The sequence below is a fragment of the Heterocephalus glaber genome, unplaced genomic scaffold (genome assembly GCF_053883595.1).
Source record: "Heterocephalus glaber isolate CG9 unplaced genomic scaffold, H.glaber_assembly_v1.0 deba00001531, whole genome shotgun sequence".
Classification (NCBI taxonomy): domain Eukaryota; kingdom Metazoa; phylum Chordata; class Mammalia; order Rodentia; family Bathyergidae; genus Heterocephalus; species Heterocephalus glaber.
In genome coordinates, this window is record NW_028258329.1 from 21,325,773 (window position 1) to 21,350,133 (window position 24,361).

The 24,361-nt window shown below is 39.8% G+C and overlaps 1 protein-coding gene across 11 annotated transcripts in view; it reads left to right on the forward strand.

Moving 5' to 3' along the window:
• Positions 1-24,361, forward strand: part of Adamtsl3 (ADAMTS like 3) — a 350,115-nt gene that overhangs the window by 123,910 nt on the left and 201,844 nt on the right. For all 11 annotated transcript variants that reach the window (XR_015441834.1, XM_087188551.1, XM_087188548.1 and 8 more), the window contains 2 exons: positions 5,981-6,026; positions 13,764-14,000. Coding sequence is in view for 10 of the 11 variants with exons in the window: in XM_087188551.1 (XP_087044677.1) it covers positions 5,981-6,026; positions 13,764-14,000 (283 nt within the window). In the remaining variant the exon portion in view is untranslated. The remainder of the gene's footprint in view (positions 1-5,980; positions 6,027-13,763; positions 14,001-24,361) is intronic.

Consider the following 24,361-nt stretch of genomic DNA (forward strand, 5'->3'; position numbering starts at 1 on the left):
AAGAGAAAGAAATAAAAGGAATAAAGATAGGAAATGAAGTCAAATTGTCATTATTTGCAAATGACATGATACCCTATACAGAAGACCCCACGAATTCCACCAAAAGTCTTCCAGACTTATTAACCAAATTCAGTACAGTAGCTGGATACAAGGTCAACACACAAAAATCAATAGCTTTCCTCTACACGAACAACAGAATCACTGAGACAGAAATAGGGCAAACAATTCCTTTCACAATAGCATCCAAAAAACTGAAATACCTAGGAATCAACCTAACAAAAAAAATCAAAGACCTTTTCCCTGAAAACTATAGCACTCTGAAAAGAGAGATTGAAGATGATATCAGAAAATGGATGGACATCCCCTGCTCCTGGGTAGGAAGGATCAACGTAGTGAAAATGGCCATACTTCCAAAACTGCTATATAGATTCAATGCAATCCCAATTGAAATCCCAGCAGCTTACTTCACGGACCTTGAGAAAACAATCCAAAAATTCATTTGGAACAAGAAGAGACCCAGAATAGCAAAAGCAATTCTAAGTAACAGAGACCTGGAAGGGGGTGTCACAATCCCCAACTTGAAACTGTACTACAAAGCTACTGTGATAAAAATAGCATGGTACTGGCAAAGAAACAGACCTGAGGACCAGTGGAACCGATTAGAAGATTCTGAAACAATTTCAGACACACTAAGCCATCTCATCTTCGATAAAGGAGCCAAACACCCTCCCTGGAGGAAAGATAGCCTCTTTAATAAATGGTACTGGAAAAATTGGGTTTCAACTTGTCAAAGATTAAAACTGGACCTATATCTTTCACTATGAACTAAACTAAAATCGAAATGGATTAAAGATCTAAATATTAAAATAGAAACAACGAATCAGTTGGAACAGAGGTTAGGTAGAACTCTTGAAGATATTGGTGTAGGAAAAGATTTTATGAACAAAACCTCAGTAGCATGGGAACTAGCACAAACAATCAACACGTGGGATCTCTTCTTATTAAAGAGCTTCTGCACAGCAAGAGAAACCACCAGCAATGTGAATAGGCAACCCACAATGTGGGAAAAAATCTTCCCCTGCTGTTCCTCACACAAGGGTCTACTATCTCTAATCTATAAAGAACTTAAAAAGATCAGACCTCCCAAATTTAAAGACTCAATCCAAAAATGGGCATCTGAAATGAACAGACATTTCTCAAAGAAGTAGAAATAGCAAATAAACATATGAAAAAATGTTCAACATCACTGTTCATTGGAGAGATGCAAATGAAAACAATGCTGAGATTCCACCTCACCCCAGAAAGAATGACTGGTATCATGAAATCAACTAATAACAAATGCTGGCAGGGCTGTGAGTAAAGAGCAACCCTGCTCCGCTGCTGGTGGGAGTGTAGACTGGTGTAACCACTGTGGAAAGCAGTATGGAGATACCTCAAAGATCCAGGACTGGAAGTCCCATTTGACCCACCTATTCCCCTGCTGGGTATGTTCCCCAAAGAATTCAGAGAATCATACCACAGTATATATGAGCACCCATGTTCATAGCAGCATAATTTGTAATAGCTAAAACTTGGAAGCAGCCCAATTGCCCATCAACTGGAGACTAGATAAAGAAAATGTGGGCTTTTTATAAAATGAAGTACTACTCATCCATAAAAAATGAGAAATTAGAGACACTTATAGCTAAATGAATGCACATTGAGGTGATACTCTTAAATGAAATAAATAGGACACACGTGTAAATACCAACTAGTTTGTCTAGTGTGAAAAACTGAAAGTATAAATAAGGACTAAATGGTATAATAAATGTGAAATAGGAAGACAAGGGGCAAACGGCAAGGGGAAGTGGGAGGGGTAGGGGAAAGGAAAGAAGGGAAAGGAAAAATTATGAGAAATGGAAAAAAAGGAAACAAAGTCTTTGTAAATAGGGAAAGATGGAGGGGGTGAAGGGAGGGCAAGGAATGGGGGAAAAAATAAGAACCAAGATACATCATGTAAAGGTACAAGTTCCCAATGATAAATGTAAATGTATTGTATACCTAAAATGTACCAATAAAAGAATTTAAGGAAAAAAAAAGTATAAGCTTGAGTCATTCATAGGATAATGAATGCATCTTGAGACCATAATCCTAAGTGAAATGAATTGGACAAACAAGTTAAAATATTTCTTTGTTTCTCTTGTGTGAGAAACCCAAAGTATAAATAATGGCATAATGGAGGATAGATAGTGTGAAATAGGAAGGAAATGTTTGAATGGGAATGTGAACAAGGGAAGGAGAAGGAAGAAGGGAAGAAAGGGAAAAGGAAAAAAAGAGAATAGAAGAAAAAAATGTGAACAATGCTTTTTTAAATGGGAAGGGAAAGAAGAATTGAAGGGAGGGGAGGGGAATGGGAAAAAATGAGAAGAGATATTATGTACACTACAAATTTCCTATGAATGTGATCAATATGTATGACTGATTTGTACAGATAAAAAAAGTTAAAAAACAAAAAATGGTTAATATGGTAACTTTCAAGTTATACCTTAATACCTATTTTATCACAATTACAAACTTTTAAATTCAAAACAACAATAAAAATGATACGTATATAATGGAGTACTGTGTAATCACTGAAACAATTTTTTTCTAAAGAATTATCAATGAAACAGAAAAATGCTTATAATATTAGGTTAAAGCAAATACAAAACTGAATTAACAGTCAGCTTTTGAACTCTGCAAATAAATATGGCAGAAGCGTTGGAAGATTAAAGGCCAGAATTATACGAGTAAAGATCTTGTTGAAGGAATTTTGGATGACTGACTTTCCAGCTCCAGACTTCTCCACACAGTACTGGTTTCCACTCACTCCTTTTGTTATCAGTAAAAATAGGATCATCAGAAAGTACCTATGGGGAGCAGGGTTAGTTGTATATTGCTGATGCTGTCAACCATTTCATGTAGGTTCAAGAATAACATTTTTAAGCTGGAAATACTTCATTAAGCTTTCTAAACTTTGCTTTAAAATATTAGAATAAGAAACCTAGCTGGGTGTGATGTATGCTTGTAATCCCAGCACTTTGGGAAGCTGAAGCAGAAGGGTCACAGATTCGAGCCCAGCCTGTGCAGTTTAGTGATTTATGGAGACCCGGCCTAAAAATTTTAAAAAATAAAAATAAAAAAGGCTGAGGATGTGCTCAGTATGAAGGTCTTGGATTCAATTTCCAGTATGGCAAAAGAAAAAAAAGAATAACATTTAAAATTTTTCTATTCTCACAAGACTAAATTTTTCTTTTGCACTTTATTAAATTATTTTATTGGTACATTGTAGGTATACAACAAAATTACATTTCTCATTGGGAATTGTACCTGTACATAATGCATCTTGGTTCTTATTTTTTCTCCATTCCTAGCCCTCCCTTCACCCCCTCCACCCTTCCCTATTTATAAAGACTTTATTTCCATTTTTTCCATTTCTCATCATTTTTCCTTTCCCTTCTTTCCTTTCCCCTGCCCCTCCCACTACCCCTACCCATTTGGACCTTCTCTTCCTATTTTGCATTATCGATTATTCATTCTAATCATTGGTACATTTTAAGTATACAATATAATGACATTCATCATTGGAAATTTGCACCTTTGCATAGTCTCTCTTGGTTCTTATTTTTCACCCTTGCCCAGCCCTCCCTTCAACCCCTCCATTCCTCCCTATTTACAAAGATTTTGTTCCTATTTTTCCATTTTCTCATATTGATCCCATTCCCTTCTATCCTTTCCCCTACCCCTCCCACTTCCATCCCCTTTGCCCCTTTTCTTCCTATTTCACATTACCTATTATACATTTAGTCCTTATTTACACTTTCAGTTTCTTACACCAGAGAAACTATTTGGTATTTATACATGTGTGTCCTATTTATTTCACTTAAGAGTATCACCTCAATGTGCATCCACTTAGCTATAAATGTCTCTAATTTCTCATTTTTTATGGCTGAGTAGTACTCCACTTTATAAAAAACCCACATTTTCTTTATCCAGTCTCCAGTTGATGGGCATTTGGGCTGTTTCCAAGTTTTAGCTATCACAAACTGTGTGGCTATGAACATGGGTGCACATATATCACTGTGGTATGATTCTTTTAATTCTTTGGAGAAGATACCCAGCAGTGGAATAGCGGGATCAAATGGGACTTCCGGTCCTAGTTCTTTGAGGTATCTCCACACTGATTTCTACAGTGGTTGCACCAGTCTATACTCCCACCAGCAGTGGAGCAGGGTTCCTCTTTCCCCACAGCCCCACCAGCATTTGTTATTGGTTCATTTCATGATAGCAGCCATTCTTTCTGGAGTGAAGTGGAATCTCAGCGTTGTTTTCATTTGCATCTCTCGAATGACCAGTGATGTTGAACATTTTTTCATGTATTTATTTGTTATTTCTACTTCTTTGTCTGCGAAATATCTGTTCATTTCAGATGCCCATTTTCGGATTGGGTCTTTAAATTTGGGAGGTCTGATCTTTTTAAGTTCTTTATAGATTCGAGATAGTAGACCTTTGTCTGAGGAAGAGCAGGTGAAGATTTTTTCCCACATTGTGGGTTGTCTCTTCACACTGCTAGTGGTTTCTCTTGCTGTGCAGAAGCCTTTTAATAAGAAGAGATCCCACTTGTTGAATGTTTGTGCTAGTTCACGGGCAACTGAGGTTTTGCTCATAAAATCTTAAGACTAAATATTTTAAAGAACCCCATTGTTAGATGATTTCATCACTGTGCAAACATCATAGAATGCATTTGTACAAACAAACATGGCTATGATGTTACCTGGTGATATAATCTTAAGGGACCCTTGCTTTCATGTATATGGTTTGGGGACAGAAGCATCATTAGGTGGTTCATGGCTATAGTGTCTATTGACTTTTAATTCAAGGGACTGATTTAAGCCTACCTTTAGATTTCCTCACTTTCAAATTTGCCATTCAATTGACCAGGAAGACATTAAAAAAACAAGTATGTAATACTATGAAAAACTGGGAAAGGTGCCATCTTCTATTCCAGCAGAGTTTATGTAGAATATAGAGCAGTGAACACTGAATTGAGGAAAGTACCTATTGGATGGAATTTCAAATATTCAAAGGCCAAGTCAGCCTGAAAGGATCCCCAAGCTGGAGGGGTGGCCAAGTTATGTGGCTGGAGACCATTGCTGGAGGATTCTCACACCAACAGTATTGGCATCCCAAGAAAGCTGCCCCAACACTATTTTGTAAGATTTATTTTGTGAAGCTGATGGTTGAAATAAGGTAGCAGCATTGCCACAAGAAAATTTCTTTTCTTTTCTTTCTTTTAAAAATTAATTTTATTGGTACATTTTAAGTATACAATATAATGACATTCATCATTGGAAATTTGCACCTTTACATAATCTCTCTTGGTTCTTATTTTCCCCCTTCCCCTGCCCTCTCTTCAACCCCTTCATCCCTCCCTATTTACAAAGACTTTGTTTCCATTTTTTCATTTTCTCCACAAGAAAATTTCTGACAGACAGTTGTACTAACTGGAGGAGGAGGACAAAGAATACCCAGCTGACCTGGGCTGCTTCAGGAAGAGAAGGAGGGAAGGTCCTGAGAGAACAAGCCACAGAAAAGCTTCTGCTTGTAACTTGTCCTTTCTCATAGAAAAACATAATACAGCTGTACACATTAAACACATACACACCCACAACATATTAATTTCAGTGATTATGTGGGCCCTGGACTGGGAATCACATGTGAGTAATAAAGTTAGTTATTATTACATTCAACAGCTGCAGAATTCCCTCTCTATTTAGTATACACTTCTGTAAGACTTTTCACTCCCATGACCCATGGAAGTTATTTTATTAGAATTTAAACCTTGAAATCTTTGGTATAATGTGCATTAGTAAAAAAATTTTAGAACCAGTACCTTGTTTTTGCTTTCTTTTTAAAGGTTGCCACTTCTACAAAATCATTGTTTTCTTTTTTCCTCCTTCAGGAATTGTGAGGGGCAGAATATTCGATATAAGACATGCAGCCATCACGTAAGTCCTAGAATAAAAATCTTTAACCCAGTAGTCATGTTTTAAACACAATATTATAATAAGTACTCTAAAACTAACAGATTTTTGTGAAGTTGACTACTTGTTTAATTGAAAACTGCTTTTGTGTATCCAGTACCTTCCATGTATTTAACTTCTTTGGCCATTTAATAATTTGTGAATTCATATAAACTGGGCATAATATCATAAGCTCCTGCAGAGTTCACAGTGCTTTTTGGCTCAATATCTCACCTGAACTCCACAAAGTCTCTGAGATGCAAGCAGGCAAATGTGGTTATTTCTCTTATGGAAACGAAGGAACTGGGGCTGAGGAGGGGAAAGATTAATTTCCAGTCATATAGGAAGAATATGAAGAATATGAACTTCAGTGGTCTAGTGGTGCTTCTGCCGCCACAACCCACCTGTCTCACCCTCTGCAAAACATGTTCAGGTCAAAGATGGCGCAGAATGAGGGATTTATGCAAACCTTACTCTTGTTTCCCATCAGTCACCACTAAGATAAATTGGAATAGTTTTCTTTGCAAATGTAAAAAATGCCAAATAAACACAAGAATTTAATCTTTTTTTGCACTCAGAATATTTTCTTTGTTATTGCTATTGATGCATACCCAAATTAAAATGATAGGAATTAAAAGGAAACTGAGATGCTGGAGAATTCATCTGAAGAGATTTAGGTGTTCCCTTGGATGGGAGTTTGGGAAGGTCTCTGGCTCTTTTGGATGATGAAATGAGGCTGCAGACAGCAGTAACTAAAGCCTGGTAGCTTTGAATCGCACATGCACCTGTGAGTGCTGATGTAATTGGAGGAACAGTGTACTTTAAGAGACCATCGTGGGTACTCCAAGCCCTGGATCAGTAGGACAGACCTGAATGTCCACACTTAGCAAGGGACAAAGGTCAGGGGAGAGCAAGGAGTGACATGTTTCATGTGGCTTTGTGTCTCCTGCCACGGCCTCCAGCAGTTCCTCTGCCTAGGGAAGGACTTCACAGCTGCATTTCAAAATTCCACCACCACAGCAGAGGATGCTACCTATAATGGGCTCCAAACATGAAAGGGAAAGTCAGATGAGATGTTGCATAAAGCCTACTTGCGACAGGGGCATGCATGTAGAGGGCCCAGATGAAGAAATCCCATCCCTGCTGTGCAAGAGGCAGGAATGGGAGCTTTGACCACATTGCTGTCCCCAAGAAATCAGGCTGTGGTTCAGTGGCTCTCCCAGGTCTGTTCTGTTGGGGAAGATGGGGCTTTGGGCTTTGGAGCTGAAAGACGAGGAAACAGATATGCCTGTGTGCAGGGCTCTGGCTCCTGCCTGCCTGCTGTCCCCAGACAGAAGCATCAGTCAGCACTCAGCACAGATCCTTGCAGCCTGAGCCTGGGCTGGTGGCCACAGAGAAGAATGACCCTTATCTTGGTCTATCAGATCGGTGGCAGTTTCCAAGATAAGTCATGCATGTCAGCCAGGAGGTCTAATACCTGAATTCACTGATGACTCCAGTTTTCTTATATAGCAATGCTGGAAGAGGCAAAGGGAAAAGTACTTTTGATTCTGCAGTATATCACAATCCGGCAAGAATGTTTTCATGGTATGTGCATATTGGTTATGAGCACAGTTAACTCCGCACAGTGAGCTGTCTGGGCTCCCTATGACCTTCTAGAAGAAATGACATTTGATGTGCCCCCTGAAGGATCCATGTACCAGGAACCCTACACATGCCTCGTTTCTGATAGCGTTTCACTATTTTTCTTGGAGGTGTTCTTTTCTTTTCATTGCTGTTGCTCTCATTCTGGGCAAGGTCTCCAGACCTCCAGGCCACCTTGAAGTCACCCTGGTCTTCTGAAATGCCACCTTTTCTGTCACTGCCTTGTTTGCATCCTCAATACTTCTCAGTACTCCCACTCACATGGGGGAATCTTGAGTCATTGGCTGGATATACAAGGTGTGGTTGAGAAATACAGTGAGCATTTATTACAGGAAAAGACACATTGCCATGAGTCTGCCTTAAAATCTTTCCCCTCACTTTGAACATACTTATCCCATCATCCTAGCCACTTTCTAAAGCAGCTCTGGAAGTCTTCTTTCCTGGGTGTCTTTAGTTGTGCTGTTGTGGGTGCCTCAATTCAAAACACTGACCTTTCATAGTTATTTTGACTTAGGGGAAGACCCAGGAGTCTCACAATGCCCGATCTGATGAATAAGGTGGATGAGGACACACCATAATATTTTTACCAGCCTTCCTTTTTGTGGATGGTACCTGGCAGCAGCATTCACCATATTTTTGATCACAGCTTGTAAACATGCTCATGAAAGAGGACTTCCAGAATTACTTCAGAAAGTGGCAAGAACAATAGGATAAGTGAATTCAATGCTAGGGGAAATAGAGGGGATTAATGGCACTGTAATAATTTTTAAAAATTTAAACATTCATCATATATTTTAATCACACCGTGAACTTTTTCAGCTCACAACTCTCATGTTTGCTGGACAATGCAGTGCAGGCCCCTTAAAGATACTGAATTACTTTTGCTCATGTTGTTTTCCATATCTTGGTAGATTCCTGTTTACATCACACCATCCTTTAAATCCCATCTGAGAGTTGACGTTTCCACAATGCCTTATTTACTAACTCAAGCTTATTGTGTCCACCTCCCATAGGTAATTTTTATGCTAGAAATTTTTACCATTTGTTATATACAAAGGGGTCACAAAATTTGACTCAGACTACAACTTGGATATGAAGATAAAGTGAAATTTTAGTTTTCTTATAACAGAAATATACTTTTTCTGAGTCCCTCTACTCATGGGTTATCTGGAAAAAAAATTGTCAAATCCAAATTAAAGCGTATTAATTATATAATCCTATTGCATAAATAATCTCTTGTGTAATGCTCTGTCTCTCTTGCATGAAAATACTCAGTTTATTAGGTAATCTTCCTGTCTTGGCTTCTCTCCTTAAATTGTCCACATGGTGTACACATTTCCATGGTCTTAGGAGGGGAAGACGGTCTTTATTTTCAGGATGCTCTGTGAGTAGATGCTAGGTGCCAGCTGCTGACCAGAGTAGCCACCTCTTCTCTCTCCTCCTTTCCATTTTCCCTTCCCTTTCCTCTTTTTTCTTCACTTTATTCTCCTCTCTCCTCTTTCCCTCTTTATTTCCCTTCTCCTTTCTTCTTCCCTCTCTGTGCTTCCCAGTCTGACTACTCCTGCCAGAGGCACACTTCTATTTTAGATATATTAATGACCTCTATCAGGTTAGAGCCAAGTGTTGCTGATCTAGGCTTTATTCATTCTTTATTAACTTCATCTCATCAGCCTTCTAATTTAAAATTTTTGTACAATAATTGCATTCCTTTTATTGCAGCCCTACTGTAAACCTACACACCCCAACAATGACACGTGGTTCCATTGTGTCTCATACCTATAGAAGCTACATCTCCAATCAGAGAACAAGCCCACTGAGTGATAGTGTTGAATTATATTCTTTTCTATTCTCCACAGTATGTGACCTAGGGCAAAGCTCATAAAGCACATTTAATAAGTACTGTTAAGAAGAAATAATTCTCAGGGAAAGGAAAGCAGAAGAATGTTGGCTGTTCATGTTTACTATGTTGACTGGACTATTTAAGGCGCAAGAATCCCTAGATTGTCTTGGACTGGCATATGGCCCAGCTGAGTCCAACAGGGCAGACATATTGTTGATGCTGGAAGAATGGGAGGTGAAGGAAAGCATTCAACATGTCACCCCGCACCATTTACTAGAACATGGTATCATGCAATGGAGTACTGGTTTCTTTGGGAATCTACCTTAACTCTGTCATATCCTAGTTGTATATCTTTGGGCTTGTGCTTAAAAGGCTTTTTAGGTCACCATTTCCTTCACTTTGGAAATGAGGACAATGATAATCTTGACCTATCCAGTTCCATGCATGGTGGAGAGAAGATATTGTTAGTAATAGTTTCTAGCAGACTCCAAAGTATGATCGTAATGTAAGGCTCTTAATCAGGGATCACCAGTAGCTACAAACAGAGAAGCCTACAAAAATGAGCTCAAGAAAAATGGGATTCACTGAATGGATGTAGGGTATTTAATGGAATTTAGCATAAACAGGCCTGAGGTTCCCTACTCTTCCTGTTGAAATGCACAGCTCATCATGTGTCCTTCTTTCTTACCTAACTCATTGTTCTCTGCTGTGAGTACTTTCTTGTTTTGCTTCAACATGCAAATCCAAGACGAAATGGCCAGCCCAGCCTGAACTGATAGAGTTCTCAGCTCTGGCTCTTGTGCTGCAATTCCAGATTTCTGAGTAAAGATGGACCTGATGTGGGCCACATGTTTGTCCCTGGATAGTCGCTGTGGCCTGGTCACCCTTTGGGCAGGGTCTAATCTAGGGTAATGTCTTCTGTTCGTTAGTTGTCAGTAGTTTTTAAAAAATTGATTGATGTATGGAATTTAAGGCAGTCTAGAGTCAGGCAGCCAGCACATTTGGTCCCCAGAGAGCACTGCCACATCAGCCGGCCTCACACGAGAGGAGTCCCCTGCACCTTGCTCCCTTGCACACTTTCCTTTGGTTTAAGAGTCAGATACAAGAGAACTGGCCATGGCTATTGGAACAGAAGGTGATGTCATCTTATCACTGATCTTTCCTAAGGCCAGATGGCAGGCAGAGTCTTCATTTCATAAGAGAAAAGTCATCCAATCTCGGACTTCTTCAGTTTGCTGGGTTAAGATTTAATCTGGCTAAGGCAACAAAAATGTGGATGTAATATACGATTTATTTTGGAATGTTTCACAGCAAAATAATACAACTAACCCCAGTTGATAGTTTGTTAATTATATTCGATTTATTCCCTACTTGCTATTAAAAAAGATTTGAGGTAGTTTATAAAGGCCAGAAACATACATGCAGTATGTTGTGGTATTGATTAATTATCAACTTGAGTGGGGAACGCCCAGCTGAATTGAGTCAGCATGGTTCTGGGTGTGGAAGACCCACTTTAAGGAGGATTATTGTCGGAACAGTATAAAAGGAGAACAGGAGGGAAGGATTTCAGCTGAGAGCTTCTTTGTGGCAGATTTTCCTTGGAGGAGCTTCAGCTGTTCTCTTCCGAGGAGCTCTGGTCTTCACCTTCGCCCTGAGCATCCTCTCCTGGCTTTTGGAGCAGATTCTTCAGCTTCCAGCACCTGCCTTTTGGCCCGGTCACTCAGACTCTTTAGCTTAGCTTCTAGCACCAACCCTTTGACCTCCAGCCAGACTCCTCAGGCTTCCCTCTCTGATCCTTCAGCTTTCTGGTCCGGAGGACATTGCCTTGGGCTCCAGGCCTCTGGCTGGATTCTTCACATTGCTATTGTGCAGACAGATCTTTTGAACTCTTCTACATTTGACTCTGTAGGTCACCATTGTAGGCCAGTCTTGTAAATTTCTGTGTCCTGCATTAAATCTGATTCAGAGCATGTGCAGTCTTTTGAGGAGCCTTGCCTTAGCTCTGCAAGCTCTTGTAAGCCCTGACTAATACACAGTAAAACACAAAAGTCGAGTAGTAAAAAGAGGAGAAATAAAAACTATGTCTGAAAATTATTAGTAACTTCTTGTGGGAAAAAAGGAGAGTCAGATTTCTCTCTTACACCATTCATCTGAATAAAGTTCAGATATAAGAAAGAGTTAAATACAATTGCCTATCTAAAAAAGAACTAGAAAAATACATTTAGATATTTTTCTGTCTGAGGGGCAGAATGAAAGCATATCTAGACCATTAATGAAGAAATAAACCATAAAGGGAAATATTAATAGCACTGACTACATTAAAAACTCAAAACTTCTTCACTTCACAAAGTGCTAAAAGCAAAAATAAGTGAGGGCCGGGGATTTAGCTCAGCGGCACCGTGCCTGCCTAGCAAGCACAAGGTCTTGAGTTTGATTCCCGGTACCAAAAAAAAAAAAGTGACTAAAATATTTTCAACACAAATGACAAAATTTGGTAACTTCAGTATGGAGGTTAATAGTCTCTATCTGCTAAAAATAATAAAAAGAGAAACATTCCAATGGATAAACAAAGGGCATAAAACAAGAACATTTTTGAAGAATTGGTACAAAAGCATGCAAGTACAGTGGACCCTCAAGTTATGACTGGCCTGACATATGAACAACTTGGGTTATGGCTAGGATTTTAGTTTGAACTTACGACCGAAGTCTTGAGTTATAACCCAAATGCTGGGTGCTTGTGCTTCCAGATGGTCTCAGTTACAGATTTAACCCTTAAAGAGTTCTGGAAGGAACATTACAACATCCTTTCCTGGGGGGGGGTTAATTCAGAAATCCTGAGCTGATGTCTCTCTAAGGACATTGAGATCTTCCTGTATACAGAAGAGAGACTTGTGCAGGCTGTGTAGAGGAGCCTGAGTGTACAAGTGACCAACTTGCTTTACAACCAACCCTGGGGAACAATTTGTGTTCATATGTCAAGGGTCCACTGTATACACGAAAAGATATTAAACTTAAATAATAAAAAGGAAATATAAATGAAAGCAATGAGATTCTGTTTTTCACTTCTGGTTGGAAAAAATTAGAAAATTATAATATCCAAACTGGAACGCACTGTTGAAAAAAGGCAACTTATGTAACCTGTTGGTGATAACTTTCTGGAGGGTAATTTAGCAATAGTTTGAGTAGTCCATAAACCAGGAATATACTTTTGACTCAAAATTTTATTTCTTGGAACTAGTACTTAAAAAGTAACCAAGAATAAAGATTTAGGTACGAGAATCTTTGTTGTTCTTTTTTTCTAATAGAAAGCATTTCTCAAAGCTTTTACAATGACTATTACTTTCATAATAAGAAAAAATAAGTAATATTTTGCCTTTTTCTGTATCTGTGTTCTTTAATGAGGAAATTTGTACACCAAAAATAGATTATTGATGAGTAAACATTTTTATTGGTTATCCAGCATCTTGCCTTAGAAGTATCTGTAGGAAGAAGTTAAAAGTTAGTTAGTTAAAAGTTAAAAGTTAGTTAAAAGATCCCTGAATCCTCAATACGTATATAGATACTTTTTATTAGTATGAGAGTGCCTGAGAGTGTTTACTGGACTTACTTGCTTATGTTGTCTGTTGGCCACCCTAGAGCCAGCTGAAGGCAGGCATTTGGTACCAGCAAAGAGCAATGAGTAGGCCTGACAAGGGAGGAAAAGATGAATTAATCAATGACAAAAACATAGACATGAGTTCTTCCAAAGCACAGCAGTTTGGGACTGGTTAATTAGGTGCAAATAACCCTTCCTACTGAAATAGCTCCTGAAGGCATGGCTAATAATTTATATTGCTATAGAGACCTTGAATTTCCTGAAAAAATTACAGACATTTAGTTTCCTTCAAAAAGGAGAAGACAATGGAATGGAATTAAAATTTATATGAAGTTGGTTAAAATAGAGCAAAATTTGATGCCTCCATATTGGAAGCTTTAAATATCTGGAAAAAAATACCTGGGTGGAAGGGTGATCAGAATAAACAGGATGATTCAGTATTGTAGAGAGCCCAGTGGAATTCCACGGTTATAGATTGTTTCTACTTTTAAAAAAGGAAGTGATGAGGGAACAAGGTGACGCCCAGGAGGGAGGTAAGTGGAGTCTGGTCTCCTGGGATTCTGATGCCATCTTTCAGCCTTCCCTTGGCCCCTGTCACAGGGTGGTGTGTCAAAGGGTGATGTCCCTTTTCCTCTGCTTCCAGGATTGTCCTCCAGATGCGGAAGACTTCAGAGCCCAGCAGTGCTCAGCCTACAATGATGTCCAGTATCAAGGACATTATTATGAATGGCTTCCACAGTACAATGACCCCACTGCCCCATGTGCACTCAAGTGCCATGCACGGGGGCAGAACTTGGTGGTGGAGTTGGCGCCCAAAGTGCTGGATGGAACTCGCTGCAATGCTGACTCCCTGGACATGTGTATCAGTGGTGTCTGCCAGGTGAGCCAGACCTGCCTTTCATGTCCCTGCCTCTGGGATTTGCCATGACCATTCTCAATAAATAGAATCTTTTGCTCCTGTACTTTTTGATGTGCAGATGAAAGTATTGTTTTTGACTACTGTAGTGTAAAAATATTTAAGAGAGTATTACTAGCCTTTAAATCATGCTTTCAGTGATTCTACGGGGTGAACATGCATCAGAACCCTGGGGGGACTTGTGGCAACTAGAGTACTGCGTCCACCTGCACAGTTTCTAACCCAGCAGGTCTGAAGTGGGGCCCAAGCTCTTGCACTTCTGACAAGTTCCCAAAGATGCTGATGGTGCTGGACCACACTTTGAGAACCATTGCTTTAGAAGAGTAATACTGGTAGGTTTTCTAGATTTTCTTATTAAAATTAATGACTTCTGTGTTAGTTAGCTTTTCATTGCTGTGAATAGTATTTGAGGAATATAACTTAAAGGAGGAAAAGTTTATTTTGCCCCACAGTTTCAGAGGTTGCAGTCCCTGGTCTTCTGGCTCCATTGTTTCTAGGCCTATGGAAGCAGAAATACCATGGTGGAAGTGTATGACAGAGGAAAGATGCTCACTTTATGGTGGTCAGAAAAGAGAGAAAGAGGGAAACATCCCAAAGGGAAGGGGCAAGGGAACAGACGTAGCCCTCACAGCCACACCCCATGATCCAGTCCCTGCAGTTAGGACCCCCCTGCTGTTTCCATTACCTCTCTGTAGTGCTGCCAAATTATGATCTCATTGATGGATTAACCCACTGAAGTTAAGTGCCCTCATAACCTAATCACCTTCCAAAAGCCCATCCTCTAGACACATGAGCTTTTAGGGGGACATTTTAGATTTAAATTATATTTGCTTTAGGTTTTGGGGAGCAATGCCTGACTTAACTGAGTGAATATATTCCAGCAGATTTTGCAGAGTGGATTTTACAGAGCTATGATGAGTGTGACTGCAACATAAACCCCAGGGGCTTGTAATGAGTGTGAGGTTTGGGGATACTGCTGCTGAGACAGTGTGGGGATTGTGAGGGAATGATAGAATTCAATCCATTCTTCTGATCTCTGAAAAATGTTTTTAGAAATAATGAATGGGTAGTATTCATCTACTCTCTATATTCATAACCAAAAATAGGATAAAGGAAGCAACCAACCAAACTCAGACATTACCAGGAGACTCAGATCTAAAGGTGAACTTTGACCTTGCTTAAACCAGCTTCATCTTTGTTCATTCTTCATCTAGAAAATGGCCTTTATTTGCCCAACCCATAACTTCGTCCTTACTCTTGATTCTTCTCTTTCAGTCCACCCCTCTAATCCATTGCCAAGTCCTATCCGTCCTCTATCCAAAAGAAACTCTTAATCCACCACATCTTTCCATCTTTACTGACTTCTCTCCTACTTTAAGCCCCATTAGCTCTGACCTAACGTGTATTAATAGCTTCCTGTTCTATAATCCCAGTTACGTCCTTGTTTCTTCATATCCATTATAACAGCCAGTGGTTGTCTTACAATGTACACCAGAAATTGTCATTCTTCTGCCCCCACCAACCCCCTCAATAGCTGCCATTGCATTAACAATGAAATCAAGGACTGCCTTTCCAGGCTCTTCATAGAGTCTTCTTTCTCCACCTTTCTTTAATAGACTTAATTTTTTAGAACCCTTTTAGGTTCACAGAAAAATTTAATAGAAGTTAAAGATTTCCCATATGCTCTCTTGCCCATACAAATGCTCAGCCCCTCTGCTATCAACATTTACCACCAGAGTAACATAATTGTTACAGTTGATGAACCTATGTTGACATGTCATTGCCCAAAGTCCATAGTTGACATTAGGATTTGATTTCATGGATTTTTCTCTGTTGATTTTCCATTTTCACTTTTTGGCTCTAATTTTTAGTATTTATTTTCTTGTGCTTGTTTTGGATTTTATTTCCTAGTTTCCTAATGTGGAAGCTTAAATAATTGATTTCAGATCTTCCTGTTATTGATTTCTAGGTTAATCCCATCCTGGTTTCGCATATATACTCCTGGCTATTCTTACTCATCTTCATGGTATCAGTTTAATGCCACTTCTTTAAGTGGCTTCCTGTGATTACATCATCTAAGTTAGTTCTTCTGGTTCTATTATAATACTGTTTTGTTGTATTTATAAGATTTTATAATTACATATATACTTCTGTGATTATTTGATTTGCGACTCTTTTATCCCAGAATGTAAGTTTGAGGGTAGGAATCAGGTGTGTGGTGCTTACCTTAAAATGTCCTGGTCCCATGATTGACAAATGATGCAGAGGTTGTTCAGATACCTTGGCCTCTGCTTTGCTTCTCAAGTTCCATTCCTGCATTTTCCAGCTCAAGCTTGTTGTTCCTCTAAGAAAGTCCATAGGTTCTTCCATAGCATTCCTTCAGTATGCTCTTGCAAGTGAACTCACTAATCTTTCCCAAGTCTATTAGTTCTTCCAACTGTCTCTTCCAGTCATTTGTTTTATGACACCACAGTCCTCTTTCTGAAGTCGTATTATAGTCACTCAGTGTACTTGCTTATTTGTCCTTTGTATCCAGATATCTCTACTATTGCTTTTACCCTTTACTCTTCTACTCTTATTGCCATCTTTTCATTGCAAGAGTAGATCATCCAACCTCCCTTAGCTGGCCAGCCAGTGTCTCTTCTTTAACTTTTACCCTTTTACTATATCATTTTTCCACTGATTAATCTTCCTGTAGGTCAAAACTTACTGCTTCATTCTTCTGTTTCCCTTTATTGTCACTAATTTACACTTGATTTTGCCTGCTAAATGATATTAGTAGATTTATGTTTTTTTGTTTTCCACGTTGTTGATAATGAGGATGTATTGTTTTTATAATTAAAATGTATTTGCTATTAGAAGCAGTGTAGTCTGGGCACAAGGAGAACACTCTGAAGGGTTTTTGTTTTTGGTACTGGGGATCAAACTCGGGTCCTTGTGCTTTCGAGGCAGGCAGTGGAACCACTGAGCTAAATCCCCAGCTAAGGAGAACACTCTGGATGAGATGTGTTTGGATACTGAGGTACTGAAAAGTTGATTAGAAGTTAGACAAATCAAGGTGAGGGAGGGGATCACAAACAGAGGGAATAGGGATGCAACAGCAGATGTGTTTAACAGCCTCTGGTTCATTCAGTAGGGTTGAGGTGAACAGTACCCAGGGAATACTGCTAGAAGATGAGGCTACAAGTTTTGGTAAAAACTATCATTAACATATTCTGCAAGTTATTAGAGGAGACACTGAAGAATTTCGTAAGAAATAGCTCAGTTGGGCTTGTCTTCAGAAAGATGACTTTATTGGCACTGCGGCAGGTTATTTGGAGTGAACAGGATCTGGGAAAATAACGGAAGGCCAAGTTTGGAATAATATGAGCTTAATAAAGGCAAGTTGGGGGAGGGGGATGATGAAAGGGAGAAAATTGTAGAGATGAAAGAAACGGATATGTTAGGACTAAATGTTTGATTGGATGCGGGGAATGAGAGAGAGGTTAGAATGCTGTCTGGCTTCTGGTATGTTCACTGAGTATATGCTGAAGCCACATTCACCAAGACAGAAAACACTGAAGTTAGGAAAAATTTCTAGACTAGAAACATCTATCTGGGAGTTTTCCTGTGATTAAATCCAATGCCCTTGTGGACTGAGTAACAACATATCACCAAGGACGGATCCCTGACCCTTATTGCCGAAGGGGTAAGTATTGGATGTGCTCCTGATGGGGCTGGATAGAATGGTCTCTGTTCAGTATAAAAAAAGATGGAAAATAGAAGGGAAAGTTGGGTGAGTGTTAGAGAAAACGAGCAGTAGTAAATACTTCAGAGAAGCAAGAAGGATAAGGGGAGAAATATCTCCCTTTCATTTTGTCTGAAGGAGGGTTACTTGTGACCTCAGCTTGAGCAGCCTCAGTGACATGGCTAGAAAAGGCCCTGGTGGGTGAAGGTTGGGTTAGTTTCTTGTGGCTGCTGTAACAAATGACCACAGGTCGGTGGCTTAACCAAACACAAATTTATTCTTATAGTTCTGGAGGCCAGAATTCCAAAATGAAGATATCATAGGGCTTATTCCTTCTGAGGTCTGAAGGAGTGTCCACTCCAGGCTTCTCCTCCAGTCTCTAGTGGTCCCCTGCCAGCTGTGAGCTCCTACCCTATGGACACATCTCCGTAGCCTCTGCCTCCATCTTCACCTCTGTCTCTCTCATCTATCTCTGTCTTCTGGATTAGCTCCTGTACTAAATCTAAGATGATTTCATCTCAAGATCTTTACCTAATTATACTTAGAAAAACATTTCTTCCAAGGAATGTCTCATTCACAGGTTTAGGGTGGATGTGTCTTGGGAGCAGGGGGAGGATACAGTTCAATCCCCTATTATGGTGAGGAATGGATGGGTGGAAACAACCAGGGAAAGACACATAAATTCATCTTTTGAAAAGTTCAAATTATCAGAATAAAGAAGGAAAGATAAAAAGCTACAGAGAATGTAAGGTCCAGGGAGAGTCTGTCTCCAGGATAAGAAACACTTGGAAAAATACCAGAGCAGTTGCAATCTTTGGTGCCAGAAGCATCTTCATGAAAAACGATATGAATTTATGAATACAAAGGCAGGTGCCAAGCAAATATTTAAGAATGAAATGAGAAATCATAACAAATGACTACAGATTGGTGACTCAGATTCCTCTAAGATTTCTTTTGTGACTTGGCAGTTTTTTTTTTTTTAACTACTGAAGATTGAACCCACAGCTTTTCACTGGGCTATAACCCCAGCCCCTTTTTAATTTTTTATTTTGAGACAGGCTCTCACCAAGTCACCCAAGTGAGACTTGAACTTGCAATTCTCCTGCCTCAGTCTCCCAAGTGGGCTGATTCTTACCCAGAAACTCTTCCCAGTTGTAACCCAGCTTCTGCTCCCACCAGGTATACTCTTAACTTTCAGCACCTCTCTAAACTTTCAAGGGTCCAGGCTGGGGCGGGCAGTGGTAGTGGTGGTGGTGGAGACGGGACAGGGAAGGTGGCTCTGACACTTAAACTTTATCAACTTAATGGTAAATCCACTAGTGAACAAGGATACATGTTGCTAGGGTTGGATGAGCGATTGATTGAGAGGTAGAAATACACAATTGATGAAATTCCTGGGGCAATTAGAAGAGGTGAGAGGAGAAGCCAGGGCTGGGCTGTCTATGGATAGAAAGAAGGAGGGTCACCTTTCCCTTGAGAGAAGTAAGATACATGAAATACAGGCCACTGGCCAGTCTGTATGAGACTGGACAGGAAAGTGAGATACTGTTTGATAGCCTGAATTTAGTGAACGAGAAAGCAGAGTCATCTAATGAGGATAAGGACACAGGCCTTTGAGGAGGAAGGAGAAATGTGAAGATGCTCTGAGGTAATGGGGATGGCCAAAGATGGTTAGAGAATAGTTGCTGGGGAACTAGAGGAAGCAGCAAACCATTGCCTTTGCTCAGCTGGTATGTAAGGCCAAGATCACCTTGGTTTTGAGTCCAGGTCATGGACAGGCATAGCAACTTTCTGAGATGTGTGGCTGTGCTCAGGACTATGCAGACTTCAGAAGTAGAGGACTGCCTAGTCCTACTTCCACTGCAGCTGATCAGTGGCAGACCAGTTAGTTGGCTACTCCCTTAACATTTATGAGTTTGGGCTTTTTTGATGAGTAAGAAGGAGATGTTTTCTTTTCAGTAGGTCCTAATTTAAGTTCATTCTTGGAACAGCATTCCAAGTGCCCAGCCCAGCAGCTGTCCCAGAAGAGGACTTCAGTGAGCCCTGAGTCCCTACTCCTGGTTCCCCTTGTGTGCCCTGACCTTCACCTTTGTCCTCTGATTCATAGTCTCAGTCCAGTTGCCTGTTTTGCTTCAGGCACTTCCAAGGTTTGAAGGGTCTTGCAGGATAAAGGTGCTTTTCAGTGCTGAATTAGCCCATTTTAAATGAGTACCTCATGTCTTGTTTCTGTGATTCCAGTAGGGTAAGCAAATTCTTTGGGCAGTAATGGGCAGTAATACCTGATTGTGTTGACAGCTGAGTGCCTTTTTGGCCCAGGTATCTGAGTAAAAAGAATTGCATGTGCTTCCTCAGAAGTGATTCATACTCTTCTCAGTTGAGTTCAGTCTCTTTCGTTTGACAGGATAATGTTCACATAAATTCTTTCTTCACCGTGTGACTATGGACATTAGCAGCCATTAGGGAGAGAGAGTAAACTGTGTATTCCCTTTGCTGCCCTCAGGATCGCTGATGTGAGCCCTAATGAGTACTTGGCCCAGACTACAAATGACTTTTGCAAGTGTGTTTACAGTTGGATCATTTAGATGAACATGTCACAGTGCTCTTGGGAACAACTTTCCATTACCCTGAGCATCGCAGGCAACCGTGCTCACTGAATGAAATTTGCTTCTGCTTCTGATTCTTATCAGGCCAGGTCTGCAGAGCAAGTTTGATTTATCATTTTTGTTTGTTGAAGTCCCTGACTGCTGAATAGAGGAAGAAACCACTTTGAATTTATAATAAAAATGATGATGAAGGGATCAGCACCTCACTATATTAGCTCATCACAACCTGATAAAGTAGCAGAGTAGTCATCCTTGTTTTGTTTATAAGGAAAATGAGTATTGTAGAGTAGTAATTTTCACAGTTTGGAGGGTATCTTAGACTATTTGGGTTGCTATAACAAATTGCGGATGATTGGGGAGCTTATAAATAACAGAAATTTAATTCTTATACTTCTGGAGGCTGGGAGTTCCTGACCAAAGCACTGGCAGGTTCAGGCTATGTGAGATTCTTCGTCCTGGTTCATGGGTGGCTGTGTCCTTATGCGTGGGGCAGAGGGAAGCCCCAGGGTCACATTCCATTCCCCAGGGCTTTGCTCTCAAGACCTACTCACTGCCCCAAAGCTCCTGCCTCCTATTAGCATCACTTTGGAGATTAGGACCTCAATAAATTTTGAATTTTAGGGGGACCTGAACATTCAGTCTAGTGAGTATAGCTAGAAAATGATAGAGCTGGCATTTGAACCCAGGCAACCTAATTCCAAAATCTATTTTCTTACCCACCATGCAGTACTTTTTCTTTTTCTTTTTTTTTTTGTTAAATTCTTTTATTGGCACATTTTAGGTATACAACACAACTACATTTCTCATTGGGAATTGTACCTTTACATAATGCATCTTGGTTCTTAGTTTTTCCTCATTCCTAGCCCTCCCTTCACCCCCTCCACCCTTCCCTATTTATAAAGACTTTATTTCCATTTTTTCCATTTCTCATCATTTTTCCTTTCCCTTCTTTCCTTTCCCCTGCCCCTCCCACTATCCCTACCCCTTTGGACCTTTTCTTCCTATTTTGCATTATTGATTATTCATTCTAATCATTGGTACATTTTAGGTATACAATATAAAGACATTCATCATTGGAAATTTGCACCTTTACATAATCTCTCGTGGTTCCTATTTTTCACCCCTGCCCAGCCCTCCAACCCCTCCATTCCTCCCTATTTACAAAGATTTTGTTCCTATTTTTCCATTTTCTCATATTAATCCCATTCCCTTCTATCCTTTCCCCTACCCCTCCCACTTCTTTCCCCTTTACCCCTTTTCTTCCTATTTCACATTACCTATTATACATTTAGTCCTTCTTTACACTTTCAGTTTCTCACACCAGAGAAACTATTCGGTATTTACACATGTGTGTCCTATTTATTTCACTTAAGAGTATCACCTCAATGTGCATCCACTTAGCTATAAATGTCTCTAATTTCTCATTTTTTATGGCTGAGTAGTACTCCACTTTATAAAAAAACCCACATTTTCTTTATCCAGTCTCCAGTTGATGGGCATTTGGACTGTTTCCAAGTTTTAGCTATCACAAACTGTGCTGCTGTGAACATGGGCACACATATATCACTGTGGTATGATTCTTTGAATTCTTTGGGGAAGATCCCCAGGAGTGGAATAGGGGGTCAAATGGGACTTCCAGTCCTAGTTCTTTGAGGTATCTCCACACTGATTTCCACAGTGCTTGCACCAGTCTACACTCCCACCAGCAGTGGAGCAGGGTTCCTCTTTCCCCACAGCCCCGCCAGCATTTGTTATTGGTTGATTTCATGATAGCAGCCATTCTTTCTGGAGTGAGGTGGAATCTCAGCATTGTTTTCACATGCATTTATGATAAAAACTCTACAAAAAATTGGAACAGATGGTCTCTACGTCAAACTGATAAAAGCCATCTATGAAAAACCAACAGCCAATATCATACTAAATGGTCAAAAACTGAAATCCTTCACACTAAAATCAGGAACGAGACAAGGATGTCCACTATCACCACTCTAGTACTTTTTCTTTTTGTATGACTCTAGGAATAGCTGAAGTTTCACTGAAAGTAGGATGTGGTGCTGGTAAAGACAGTACAATAAGTGAGTCATGGAGAAGCAGCTTAGTATAGATTCAAACTCTGATGTCTCCACACCTCCCTCAGGGAAACTGCTCAAGTGTGGTCGTGAGAGTGGCAAGACAACTGGAGAACACACGCCTGTTGTGCAAGGGACAGCTACATATCACTATGTTGAAGGTTTTAATTTTATTTGTTTGTTTTTGTCAAAAGTCAGAAATCTAGATTTTAATGGAAAATTTCCAATTCTTAAAATTCACTTTACTAATTAAGGCCATGATTTAGGTAATATACCGTACTCCTGTGTAACAGAAGTTGGATTTTCTAGCAGAAACCAGCAAACCTCAAAGCTCAGTGGCTTAAAACAACTAAAGGTTACTTCTTGCTCATGCACACTGTCCCACATAGGTAGGCTGCAGCCTCTGCTATTTTTTTCAAATTAATACATGTTGGTTATCCAGATTAATGAGTTTCCTTTGGGCAGATTCATACATCCGTATAACGTATTTAGACACTCACACCAAAGGAGGTTTTCTGTAATAACTGCAGCAGTGAGAACGAGACCAAAGGACTCATGTGAAGATCCTTAAAGTTTCTCACGGAAATGACACAGGTCACATAGGCTCATGTGTCACTGGCCAAAGACATTCGGTGATCACAGGTAGCTTCCGCGGGACCGGGGAGGGGCAACTCTTCCATGGGCGGAGAGGAGGCGCTAGTGTTTGTGAGTATCCCTAGTGGCCACCACAGCTCCATACACTCTGATTTTTAAGACAGAAATGCTGAATTTTTCCCTAAGATAGAATCCAATTTTCAGGGATTTCAAACAGAAGTTGATTTTTAAAAACTGTTTGATTCTTGAGGGATTAAATTTGATTTATCTGGAAAAATTCGTATTTTGCTTAATTTGAATTAATGACGCTTATTTAAACATTATCTTCTTTTAATTGATTAGTAAATCATATGCAGAGACTATGAAATAATTCTTAGCTGAAGTGATGATTTACAGATGAGCACTTATTCCAATGAGCACTGCTCATGTATTTAAAATATTTGTTTATGTTATCCTCTATCTTGTAACTTGCCTCATTAACTACACTGTAAGATAAGGATCTTGTCAGTAATTTATAGTTTATAGTGCTTGGAATTATAGAAAATGGTTATTTAATAGATGTTAATACATTTTATTGATATTTTTTCAATTAGTAGTTTATAAATCATTATAATTGGATATTCTGACATCAGGAGATGTCACAGCAGTTGAAAGCACTTCAGGCAGCTTTTCAAAGCTGCTTGTGGTTGATTATGGTGGACTCTGAAAGCCAAAATTCAGCTGTCCTTCAGCCTCAAGGGCAGCTCTGGTTTATGTTCTATGAATCACAAGGCAACCAACTTCTTTCAAATGTCCTTTTTCTGGGATGTTTTCACATGCTTTATTTGGCTGTAAGATTTGGATGAATTTTAACTCTTAAAAAATTATGAAGCAAACATAAGTGATTGGAAATGAATTCGATTGCCCAAGATTTTGCAAGGCCCTGAACACTCTTCAAAACAAGCCCACCCTAGCTCCTAAATTCACACCCTCCCTGGATGAGCAGATAGAGGGTGACTCTCATTCTCATGAAATGCAAAGTGCTCAGGGACAGGGATTTGTGAGGACAGAGTTTGGCCCAGGAAAGTTTCTCTAACTTCGTGGTGGAATTATTCCCTGTGGAGAAGGTTGCATGAACACAGTTATTCATGGGTCCAATCCTAGCCATGCAAGAGTGTTTCCAGAATAATCACTCTTAAGTTCTTCCACATGTACTTGTAAATATTCATATATTGGCCCCTGTAACCGAGATTTTTGTTGTCCATCTGCTGATCCTAAAGGTGGAGGAGGTGTAACATTGTGTTAAGAGTCTGCCATCAGACACCCTGGGTTTAGAAACCATTACTGATGCCA